General features: G+C 50.7%; 1 protein-coding gene across 12 annotated transcripts in view; it reads right to left on the bottom strand.

Annotated features, from left to right (window-relative positions):
* Positions 1–1,138: 1,138 nt before the first annotated feature.
* The window catches only part of HNRNPUL1 (heterogeneous nuclear ribonucleoprotein U like 1), a 47,071-nt gene continuing 36,536 nt past the window's right edge, over positions 1,139–11,673 (bottom strand). For 7 of the 12 annotated variants that reach the window (XM_005589333.5, XM_074023677.1, XM_065535525.2 and 4 more), the window contains 5 exons: positions 7,729–7,897; positions 6,157–6,441; positions 4,852–5,141; positions 2,899–3,090; positions 1,139–2,318 (listed from right to left, as the gene is read on the bottom strand). In XM_005589333.5, the coding sequence (XP_005589390.1) occupies positions 2,202–2,318; positions 2,899–3,090; positions 4,852–5,141; positions 6,157–6,441; positions 7,729–7,897 (1,053 nt within the window). In that variant the 3' untranslated portion in view covers positions 1,139–2,201. Of the gene's footprint in view, positions 2,319–2,898; positions 3,121–4,851; positions 5,142–6,156; positions 6,442–7,728; positions 7,898–11,673 lie in introns of all 12 variants that reach the window. The other 5 variants (XM_005589331.5, XM_065535524.2, XM_074023675.1 and 2 more) reach the window with 1 other exon arrangement.

Genomic DNA, 11,673 nt, shown 5'->3' with positions numbered 1-11,673 from the left:
ACCACCCCAGATACCTAGGCACGGTGCCTAGGCATTACCAGGAGAGACCAGCAGAGGGCGCTGTAGCCCAGCACATGGACATGCAGGGAAAGGCTTCCCAGACGAAAGGCCCTAGCCTCTCCCCGCCACCTCCTCTCTGGGGCACTCTAGGGTCCTTTTAGCCACCAACCTTGGTTCCTTCTCTCGTTCTGATGCCCTACCCGAGATTCTGAGACTAGTCAGCTTCCCTCCCTTGTTTTTGTTGTCCATCTCCCCTTCACAAGGCTCTGAGCTCCCACCAGGGAAGATTGGGGCTGAATTGGCTTCTCCTGTGGCCCAGCATTGTCTCCCACAAGGAGCCAGGAACACAGCATGTACTGAGGGAATGAAGACGTAAGGTTGCTAAGGGAGGAGGACGATGGGCCATAGGGATGCAATCTGGAGTCTTTTACCCTGGCTCACTGCTCCAGGAAGCCCTCCCTGCACACCAGCCCAGGCTCTCACAGCTGACCACTTCGTGCTGGCAGGTCTTTGTTCTCTCTGGAGTGGGAGCTCTGTGAGAACAGGGTCCAGGACTGCCGTGGCCATACTGTGTCCCCAGCACTGTCCAGGGCAGCTGAAGAACACAGCAGGTGGCTCACACACACTGCCTGAAACATGAAGCTCCTGGAATCCTCATGAGCCCCAACCACAGAACAGGCAGTAACTGTCCTCCGTGCTGCACACAGGCCAGGTCTGAGGCAGGTGGTCTGTGGATGCCCAGTGATGATCCTGAACAAACCAGCCCTGGTCTCTGCCCCGTCAGTCCCACCCATCCCTCCACCTACAGGCCTGTTCCACGTCCTTTACTCAAAAACTCCTGGAGGGATTTTAGACCGTGAGAAGTAGAGAACCAGAAAAGCACTTTAAAAATGAACCAGATGATTGTAAACCAGGGACCCTTGTTTAAGTGTGCATTTTTGGCACCAAAATTGGGGCCAAGCATATGAATCCCTCAGTAAGTTGGTTTAATGAATGAGTAAATAATTTCCCTTTAAAAGGCCCCCACCCCAATTAATGGCCAACTGCAGTTAACACTTCAGGGTTTTAACCCTGCTTCCTTCCTGCTAGGAGGTGCTATGTCATTTATTCAAAGAAAACAAAATGAAACCAAACAAAACAGGGCAAACACATTTCTTAATAAGTGCAGTTTGTTAAAATCATGTTAAAACATATGAGTCAAGGGGAAGTAAAAATAAAGGGTATCACTGTAGGAAAAGCTTTTGGGTCTGGCACCTGGGAGACCACTGCAGAGGAGGCAGTGGGAGAAACTTCAAGTTCTGAAGGGAAGGAGCCCCCCAACCTCCCCTCCTTCCCTCTCACCCACTGAATCCCACCAGAAACTACCAAGACGCCCGGAATAAAAGGTTTCAAGTTCAATAGTCACACTCTCTCCAAATACAAAAAGCAGTTACAATTCAACTGAACACAGAAGCTTGTGTGCAAAGTTATGGGGAACTGGGGCATCGTATAAAAAGTCGGGTTAAAGATGATTCTGTGGTTTGGTTTTGTTGTGTTTTGTTTTGTGGCTCTTCCTCAGTCACCTGAACTCAGGAAAGAAATGCTTATCTTGATGAAATATCAACAGCCGACCCACAGTAAAAACAGACAAATTCTAAAAATTAAAAAAAAGCGCATAATTACCAAAAAAATATGTCACTGCTTCCTCCCTCCCCATTTTGCTTTTTAAACTTTTTTTTTTTTTTTAAAGTTTTGATTTTTTTTTTTTAATCCTGAAAAGTAGACAGTAAAACAGCTCCTGGGAGAATTTACAACCAACTGCATGAGGGTCTGGGAAGCTGAGGGGTTGGAGCAGGGTTGGGAGAGTGAACAGGAAGGGATTCTCCCCTCAGTCACTGTAGCCTCACTGTATGACCAAGGGAGGCGGGGATTATTTAGTCAAAAAGGAAGAAGGTAGGAAGAACAGGAAGTGGAAGGTTGGGGAGGTGGGGACAAACAGAAAATAAAAGGTCATTGTTGCCTGTTTGAATCCAGAGAAAAATGCCTGGCCCTATGGAGGCGAAGGAAGCCCCTCGGAGGGGAGGCAGTGGGCTGGAGGGAGGCAGCCCTGGGATGACCCCATCCCCAGCACCACGGGATCTGGCGGGGGCAGAGGAGGGGCAGAGGCAGGCGCTGGTGGAGGAAGCCGGCAGGGGCCTCTGGGAGCCTCTGGGTCACACTGGCTACTGTGTGCTTGTGCCACCCTGTGTGTTCCCGGAGTAGCTCCCATAGTCGTAGTTCCCGTAGTATGGCGGCCACTGGCCCTGGTTCTGATAGTACTGGTTCCACTGCTGGGCATACTGGGGAAAGAAACCAAGAACACCAAGTTGTCCTGCATCTAACCCACATTTAGCCTCCCCACCAGCCCACTCTCCTCTAGGGCAGAGACAGGTGCAGTGACAACAGTTGAACACGGGTCCCCTGGCAGAGAAATCAAGGCACCTCGGGAAGACCTGATGCCACACAGATAGGCAGTTAGGGACTGAAGCCCAGGTCTCAGCTTATCAACCCAGTGCCTTTTGGGTATAGCTAGATATCATAGTCAAAAGATTTAGTAACAGGTATGGGGGCCTGGGCACCAACCTGCAGCAGGATTTGGAGCCCCCTGGCTATGGTGCTGAAAGAGGACTCTGAGGCCACTGCTACTTAGGCCAGCCCTTCCCCTTTGCTCGCTGGACTGCGGAGGGGGCTAGGATACCAATTACCTAGCAACCAGTGCAGAAGTGTTGACCAAATGGAATGGCTGCACCAAATGAATGCCAGGCCAAGGCCAGCAGGCTGTCTTTTTAGGGATAACCAGGCACTTGAGTCTGGGAATACACACCCAGGAGGGGCCCATGGAAGCCTCTCCATCCAGTTGGCCCCCGGTCTGGCACCTACCTGCTGATACTGGTTATAGCTGGGCTGAGGGTAGGTCTGTGCGGTGGGGGGTGGCGGTGGGGTATAGGGAGCTGGGTTGTAACCGCCGTAGCTCCCATAGTTGTAGGCAGGTGGTGGTGGAGGTGGAGGCGGTGGGGCTGTGTAGCCCTGGCTGTAACCTCCCTGGTTGTAGGGTGGCTGGCTGTAACTCGGCTGGAAAGTGGAGGGAAAAAAGCCAAAGCTCTGTGAAATAGAGGAAATCTGCAGATGTGAAATGCTGGGATGGAAAAAGGGCCTTTGTAAGTGGTTGGCCCACAGGGGCCCTTCCCTTGCCTGGTGGACATTGTCTGTGGGGCTGAGAAGGAGGAGAGTCAGCTCCATGCCACGGCAGGGCAGGATGAAGGGCAAGCCCCAGGGCTGTGATCTGGACTCTAACCCCAGCTCTGAGACCCCCAGGGAGCAAGGTACACGGCACTTCTTGAAATCCCACTTCTTGAAATCTTTTTTATAAAATGAGAATCACAATAGAACAAGAACAACCCCTTCAGCTTGCCCTGAGTATCCAATAAGCTTGTGTGTATAAACCACTGGGCACTCAACAGGTGGCGGTAGTTGTTACTGGAAGATCTGCTGAGAAATAGTAATGGCAATTTACTAAGTGCTTCCCAAGTACAGGTTGGATCATTAAGTCGTTTGATCTCCATATAGAATCTGGGGGTAGATCCCACTAGCCCTGTTTTAAAGAGAAAGAAACTGAGGCTCAAGATGATGAAATTTCTGGGCAAAGGTCACACAGCAAAAAGGACCTGACCCCAGGTTTGCCTAGTCCCAAAGCTAGAGTGCCACCCATTCCTCACAACAAACCTTGGAAGTGAGTTGTTTTTTTTTTTTTTTTTTTGAGACGGAGTCTCGCTCTGTCGCCCAGGCTGGAGTGCAGTGGCCGGATCTCAGCTCACTGCAAGCTCCGCCTCCCGGGTTCACGCCATTCTCCTGCCTCAGCCTCCCAAGTAGCTGGGACTACAGGCGCCCGCCACCTTGCCCGGCTAGTTTTTCTTTTTGTATTTTTTAGTAGAGACAGGGTTTCACCGTGTTAGCCAGGATGGTCTCCATCTCCTGACCTCGTGATCCGCCCGTCTCGGCCTCCCAAAGTGCTGGGATTACAGGCATGAGCCACCGCGCCCGGCCGGAAGTGAGTTTTACTAACACCTTTATGAGGAAAACGAGGCCCAGAGACGGGAAGCTATATGTCTAAGCTCACAGAAACAGGATGTTGTGAGGCTGGGGTTTGGATCTGTGCCCACCCAACTTGTTCTAGGAAATATTCTAGTTAGAATATTCTAGTTAGACTGGGCCTGGGAACCATCCATTGGTCTCCGGGCAGCTGATTCCAGGCCTGGCATGAGGAAAGTGCTCAGGAAATGGCTGTGAAATAACTGAAGACCTTTCTGGTTTACAGGAGGCTGTGCATACCAGAGCCAGGGCACTGGCTTTCCAAGAACGGGAACTGAGCCTGGAGCTGCTCAGGACTGAAGCTCTCTGTGCAGAGGGTAAGTCCTCAGCAACCTTAGAGCCCTGGTTATTATGTCCAAAAGACAAAGAGGTCAGCCAGCCTGGGCAAGGGTGACTCCAGTCAAGTGCTTTCTTGGGGATTCAGTGAGGTTACTGACACAGCCAAGAATAATGTACTTGCTGGAGGGATCAGTGCTTATAACCCATCCCCTTGAGGGTGGTGGGAGAAGAACAGGTTCTGGGAAGGTCTCCATTTACTCCTGGGTTTGGAGGGGATCTGGGAATGTGTAGCGTCCATCTGAGTCAAGATCACGGCCAGGGAGAAAGAAGGGCAGGCTAGAGGTAAGACTGAAGACCAGTAGCTAAGGCATGTGTTGATTTCCCCAGATCCGCCTCCACTTAACTTGCTCAGGTTCAAGAGCACACATGTGATTCCTACATACAAACATACACCCGTTCTCTCACCTGTGGAGGGCTGTAGCTGCTGACGGTGGGGGTGCTGGTATTGGCGCTTGAGCCAGGGATGTTGCTGTTCTTGTTGTAGGTGCTGGCCCCTGGGGGGTTCCGAGCAGGGCTGTAGCTGGGTGGTGGTGGTGGCTGCTGGGGTGGCGGCTGTGGTGGCGGAGGCTGCTGTGGTGGCGGTTGTTGCTGGGGAGCCCGGTTGTAGCTGCCTCTGTTGTTGGAGTTGTTGTTATCCCGGTTGTTGTTACCCCAGCGGTTCTGGCTATAGCCACCACCTCCGCTGCGGTTGAAACCTGCATTGGAGAAATCCAGATGAAAGGCGCCATCATTCCCAAATTGCAACCCCAGGGAACTGGGCTGTCTTGGTGACTACTATGAGCTGGCATGGCCAGGCGCAGAGCCAAGAACTCAAGGTGAACAAACAAAGCATGTCCTCTGGGATTCTCTAGACCCCCGGGCATACTCCCGTCCCAGCCCTTAAGACAGGTTTGTCTCATCCACTGGACTGCGAGATTGGTGAGGCAGGGACCAGGGCAGTCTTGGGTTTCTGTATCCCAGCATCTCAATAGCTGTTGAATATGCAGGAAGGAGATGCTCAAGGAGATGAAGCTGGCAGGGCGCAGTGGCTCAGGCCTGTAATCCCAGCACTCTGGGAGGCTGAGACGGGTGGATCACCTGAGGTCAGGAGTTCAAGACCAGCCTGACCAACACGGAGAAACTCCATCTCTACTAAAAATACAAAAGTAGCTGGGCATGGCGGTGCTTGTCGATAATCCCAGTTACTCGGGAGGCTGAGGTGGGAGAATTGCTTGAACCCGGGAAGCAGAGGTTGCACTGAGCCGAGATCACGCCATTGCACTCCAGCCTGGGCAACAAGAGCAAAACTCCGTCTCAAAAAAAAGAAAAAAAGAGAGGAAGCTAAGCACTGGGGACATCCATGAACGAGTCACATCTAGTCCTTTTCAGACTTGGCCAAAGATGTAGCCCCCATTTCTAATAGATTTTGATCTAGACCCTATTTCCAAGGAGCTCATGGTCAGATGGGGGAAGGTTCACAAAAATGACAGCAACGTGACAGAATGTGCACTGTGATATACAAATGGGCAAAGGGCTTCATAAGCAATGTCCGGGGAGTGGGACAGTGGGAGCGTTTCTGAGGTCTCCGTGTCTGACTTGTTTCAGTTTTCTACCAGAGTTTAACTCACAGTTGGAACTCAGAAAACTTCAGTTGCTGATTCAATAAGCAGTCGAAGCCCAGCCCCAACCTGGGAACAGAAAGTGGAGAGTGCTGTGTGTGAGATGTCTCACCTCCTCGGTAGTTGCCTCCTCCACCGCTGCCTCCCCCTCGGTTCTGGAAGCCGCCACGGTTGCCTCCAGGGGGTCCTCGGTTGTCATAGCGCTGGAAGCCACCGCCACCCCCGCGGCCCCGGAAGCCACCACCACCTCGGTTGTCAAAGCGCTTTTCAGGGGGTGGCCCAGCCTTGCGGCCTTCCTCGTTGTACTGCCTCACGAGCTTGTCTGCTTCCTCCCGCTGCAGCTCAATGAATAGAACCTCATCCAGGAAGTCCCCAACATCTGGCAACGTGAAGTTGGCTAGGAGGAAGGGAGCGCCCCAGAGGGAACAAGAAGAAGAGGTCAGTACCTTCTGAAGTCTGGTCCCCTCCACCCAGAAGAATGGCCTTCCAGAAGGGAGAAGGTGAAGAAAACTGGAGTAGTGAATAAGAAAGAGGCAGACAGAAGGGCCGGCGCGGTGGCTCACGCCTGTAATCCCAGCACTTTGGGAGGCCGAGGCGGGTGGATCACCTGAGGTGAGGAGTTCGAGACCAGCCTGGCCAACAGGGCAAAACCCTGTCTCTACTAAACAAATACAAAAATTAGCCAGGCATGGTGGCGGGCACCTGTAGTCCCAGCTACTCGGGAGGCTGAGGCAGGAGAATTGGTTGAACTCCGGAGGCGGAGATTGCAGTGAGCCAAGATCGTACCACTACACTCCAGGCTAGGTGACAGGGCAAGACTCCATCTCCAAAAAAAAAAGAGAGAGAGAGAGAAAAGAGAGAGAGAAAGAGGTAGAAAAAGCCCCAACTCCTCAGCCTGCTGTCAGGGGCTAACAAAGACTCCTCCCTTTTCTGAAGAGGTGGCTAAGACCCACCTAGCCACAGTGCTCAGCTCCCTCAGGCCTCACCCCAGGGAATGGGTCAGATGGATGGCATCACCATCCCTATTTTTACTGAGAAACAAACTGAGGCTTGCCCACAGTCAGCCCATCTGGGGCCAGAGGCAGGGTGAGCATGCAGGACTTTCAGCTTTAGCTCGCATACATCCTTTCCCTCATGCTGCCCCCAGTCCCATCCCACCTGAAAACCCCGACACAAGGCCGGGCGCGGTGGCTCAAGCCTGTAATCCCAGCACTTTGGGAGGCCGAGGTGGGCGGATCATGAGGTCAGGAGATCGAGACCATCCTGGCTAACATGGTGAAACCCCGTCCCATCAATACAAAAAATTAGCCGGGCGAGGTGGCAGGAGCCTGTAGTCCCAGCTACTTGGGAGGCTGAGGCAGGAGAATGGCGGGAACCCAGGAGGTGGAGGTTGCAGTGAGCCGAGATCGCGCCACTGCACTCCAGTCTGGGCGACAGAGCGAGACTCCGTCTCAAAAAAAAAAAAACCAAACCAAACCAAACAAAACAAAACCCCCACACAAGAGAAATGGGTAGCTTTTCCATTCACAGCTGTGGTAGACAAGGAAGGGACAAAGTAGAAGCAAAGAAAGAATAAGATCAAAAAAGAAATCATTAGGGAGCCAGGGAAGGGCAAACTGAGTAAAGAGCTTCTTCTCTCCAGGACCCTGCAGTGATGTTCCTCTGGGAAGCACTCATTTCCTACCTTTCATTTCTAAGACCGCATGATCTGGGACATCCTTCCCTTCCTCGTCGGTTCGCTTTATTGTTCGGTCTTTCAGGTCCTCGTCAGTGGGACAAATCACAATGGCTTTGCGCTGGAAGCCTTCAAATGGTCTCATTTTTCGTCTCTGGGCTGACCCATAAACATTTGTCTAAGGTAAGGTAACAGAAGAGGCAAGAGATGGTACATTAAGAGTTGGTTTTTTCCTCTGAGGGGTATTATGTAGGCCAGGGACTGAGAAAAGGATATTAGTGCTCCTTGTAAGCAGAGAAACTCAGGAAACAGCTCTTCTTTACTTTGAAGATTCCTGAGTCACCCTCAGCAAATGAATTGACTTAGGTAAGTAGCTGCAGACAGGCACAGGGCAAAGGACTCCTAATGGTTGGGACTTTGCTTTTTAATCCTATTTGTTCTTGGTACTGGGCCTTACAATTTCTTTCCCCTATTCTAAAAGTTAATACATACTCTTGGTAAAAAATTCACAGTATAAGGCATAAAGTTTAGAGGAAAAACCCCTGCATTCCCTTAGTGCCAGCCCTACTTCCCAGACAGAATGAAGAATGAATTTCTTCTGTGCGCTTTTAGAAGTATCTGTGTGATTTTACACAAAAAGAATTGTATTATGCACATCCTCCTAAGGCTCTTTTTCATGTAACATGAAACTTTCTCTAAAGCTTTTCTGTGCAGTATTCTTTTTTAATGGCTGTATAATACCTATAGATTAGCTATGCTGCTAATTAACCAGCTCCTTTGGACAGTTTTGTAGTTTGTTCTCATTAACATTGGTACTTTTATTCCCTCAGTCCTTCTCTGAAACATCAGCCTCACCCACAAGCTTCTAACCAGCAAGCTCGACAGGTCAGGAGTCTCTGCTTCTCACAAGTGCAGTTTTGCTCCTAATGTTTCCTTCTCTTCCTCTAAGTGATGGCAGGTGTGTCCTGGGCTGGTGCTGGCAGAGCGGTGCTCTAGCACATATGTGGTTGAGAGCAGTAACAACATCAGCTTCCATTTACTGAATACCTCCTTCATGTTGGGCCCTTTGGGAATGGGGTCTACCTCTGTTGGACTCAGGGTTCCATAGACTCAGCCTGTATACTTGAATCATGTGGACACTACTTAAAAAGTGAGCAGCCCAAACTTCATTTGAGACTTCCTGAGCCTGAACCTCTAGAAGTGAGACCCAGGCATCTATACAGGTACCCTCCCTATGGAAACTCGGGAACTCAGCAGAAACGGAGTAAGGAGTTTTTAACTGCATTTAGACAATTTTTTAGTGGCTCTAACAGACACCCAAGAAAGAAGCTACAGATGGGGAAAACAGTCTGTAAAGGGGCACGTACAAATGAACAACAAAAGAAATGTATTCTGAAGATACGGCCTAGTTGGGTGCAAAGAGTCTAGGGTCAAGTCCTGGTGTGGCTACTAACGCACCTTGGCCAGTCCTTACGGTTGCCTCATCTGTAATACGGTGTTGAAAAGCCTCCCTTCCTGGGCTGGCAAGAACTGAGTAAGAGAATGTCCATAAAGCAACTGACAAAGTGCAAGAAACTACCCAAGTAGGGGGACACAGGTGGCCTCCAGGGCGGGAGACACCTTGATGGGGAGGAAGGCAGTGCACTGGGATGGCCCAGCCTCAGCCTCTGTAAAATCAAGCTCTGAAAAGGGAAAACGGCATGGATGTCTTATGGTTGCTGTGAAGACTGAATGAGTCCATGTGAGTAAAAGACCTCATCTAAGCCCAGGCCCTGGCTCACAGCCAACACTCCACAACTGTGAGCTGCCACTGATGTAGTCATCACTGGGTAGATATTTATACTGTCATGTTGACTTGAAGCAACTCAGACCAAAGAAAAGGTTACGCTTATAGTGATCTCCCAAGCAGAAAGACAGGGACAGTGAGACAGGGTGGAAAGAACGCAGGCTTTGGGGAAGAAACTTGGGCTTGAAATCCCCGCTGTGCCCTTTACTATTTGTGAGACTCCAGACAAGGCCTCAAGTAGCCTGAGTCTCAAATTTCCTCGTCTGAAAGACAAGGATCATCACCCTCGTCCTGGCTCTGGAGAGGATTTGCAGATGTAAAAATCTCTGGCAAGTGCCAAGGGGGGTGGGCAGTGAAACAAGTCAACACCCAGAGTGGATCTGAAAATAAGGCCTATAGGACTGACTATCCAGGAGAGGCTTCTCAGTGGAAAGTACCAAGGAAAATTGAAGCTTGAGGAAAAAACAAGGTTACAAGAGATCCTCTTCTAAGACATAGGAACAGGGTGCTAGATGTGGATTAGCCAGGGGCCAGGGACTCCAGCACAGATCTGTTGGAAGTTCTGGGCCACGGGTGCAGCTGCTTAAACTAACCAGATCCTCTGGCCCTGAACCATGCGCCAGGAAAAAATGTTCTTCCCTGTCCCCCAGGCAAAGTGTCCCTACCCCCATGAAGGAGGCTGTGGGCAGTCATGTGGGTGACAGGCACACACATACTTGTTCTTGGGGTCTTGGACACTGGCCCACAAAGAGCCCTTGGGCCACAAATGGTTTGAAAAGGAACATCATGTTACAGAGGAAAAGTTAAGTCCCCCTTCCCCGCTACTCTTCTTTGACTCCATTCCTAAAAGCAAAGCAGAACGTGGCATCTGGTCACAGGAAGAAAGAGTTTGGCTTCCTCAGCTAAATATAATTTTCTTCTGACACAAAAGCCCACCATAGGTAGGTGCCAGGGTGAATATGACCCCAGACCATTCTGCCTTTTGTTTTGTTTTGTTTTGTTTGCTCCTAAGTGATCCTACTTTGATTCCTCTGAACTGCCAGGGCATGGAGTGACACGTCCTGAGGTCTTCCATGTGGTACAACCGCCCTGTCAATGCACTGATGAGGAGACAGAGAAGAGAAGCAATTCTGCCAAGACGGCTAGTCCCTGCAGCTTCATGGGATGGGAGGAATGGAGGCGGAGCAGATTGGACTCATAAATAGCTGGCCTTTGTCCTTGGAAGTGGGCAGACTCTGAGAGATGGCTTCTCAGGCACTTCGGAATTGAGGTGCTGAGAATCCTCAGCAATGATTTTTAAGACTGCGCCTCCCTCCACTTACTCCTTGGCTTAGGGAAGGGAAGAAGAGTATCTAAACCACACCAGCAGAAATGCAAATACTTGGCTTTCCTGGAGGAAAGGGAATTAGCTGCTGGTGGCTGTTGCCACAGCAAACACAGTGAGGTCACAGCCCCTGGACCAGCCCAGCACTTCTGTGGTCGCTGGGGGCTGCTGGCGGCTGTTGCTATGAGACCAGCACAACAGCTAGGTCAGCTTTTCCAGTTGCTTTCGTTCCCTCTGCCTAGCTCCTGCTTCTCCCAGTCCCACCCTGCTTGAAGATGTTGATTCTGAGAGAAAATGTGGCTGGCTGTGTTCCCTGGCCCCTGTGACATAGACTAAGGGACAACAGGTTTCTCAGAGAAACTATATGGGGAGTTTTGGTGTGTAACAGTCTGAGGGAGAGAGGAGGGAACACAGCAGGTACGAGTGATGACGTAACAGCCCAGGCTCTCTCAAGCCCCACTGTCCCTGTCTACTCTCACTTGTCACAGCTCACCAGGGTCATACTGGCAGCAGGAGAAACCTAGCTAGATCTGAGGAGCAAAGTGAAGGCCATGATGAGTAAAGATTTGCTTTGGACTCAGAGTGAGGTGAATTCCAGTCAAAAGAACCACATTTATAGGAAAAGAACTGGCTAGAGTATGAAAAATAGAATGGGCTTCAGGCTCTAGGGATGGTTGGTCAGGGGTGAAGGAAAGAAACATCCCTTTTCCAAGGCCTGCAAATAAGACGCAGGTTACTGTGGGATACTGTTCTAGCCCTGGGTTTCTGTTTCAGGCAAAAGTGTGGCACCTGCTGACCAGGATGCAAATGAGGACTAGAATGACATGTTCTGACTGTGATGTCA

The sequence above is a fragment of the Macaca fascicularis genome, chromosome 19 (genome assembly GCF_037993035.2).
Source record: "Macaca fascicularis isolate 582-1 chromosome 19, T2T-MFA8v1.1".
Classification (NCBI taxonomy): Eukaryota; Metazoa; Chordata; class Mammalia; order Primates; family Cercopithecidae; genus Macaca; species Macaca fascicularis.
This window is presented reverse-complemented; position numbering and strand designations above follow the sequence as displayed.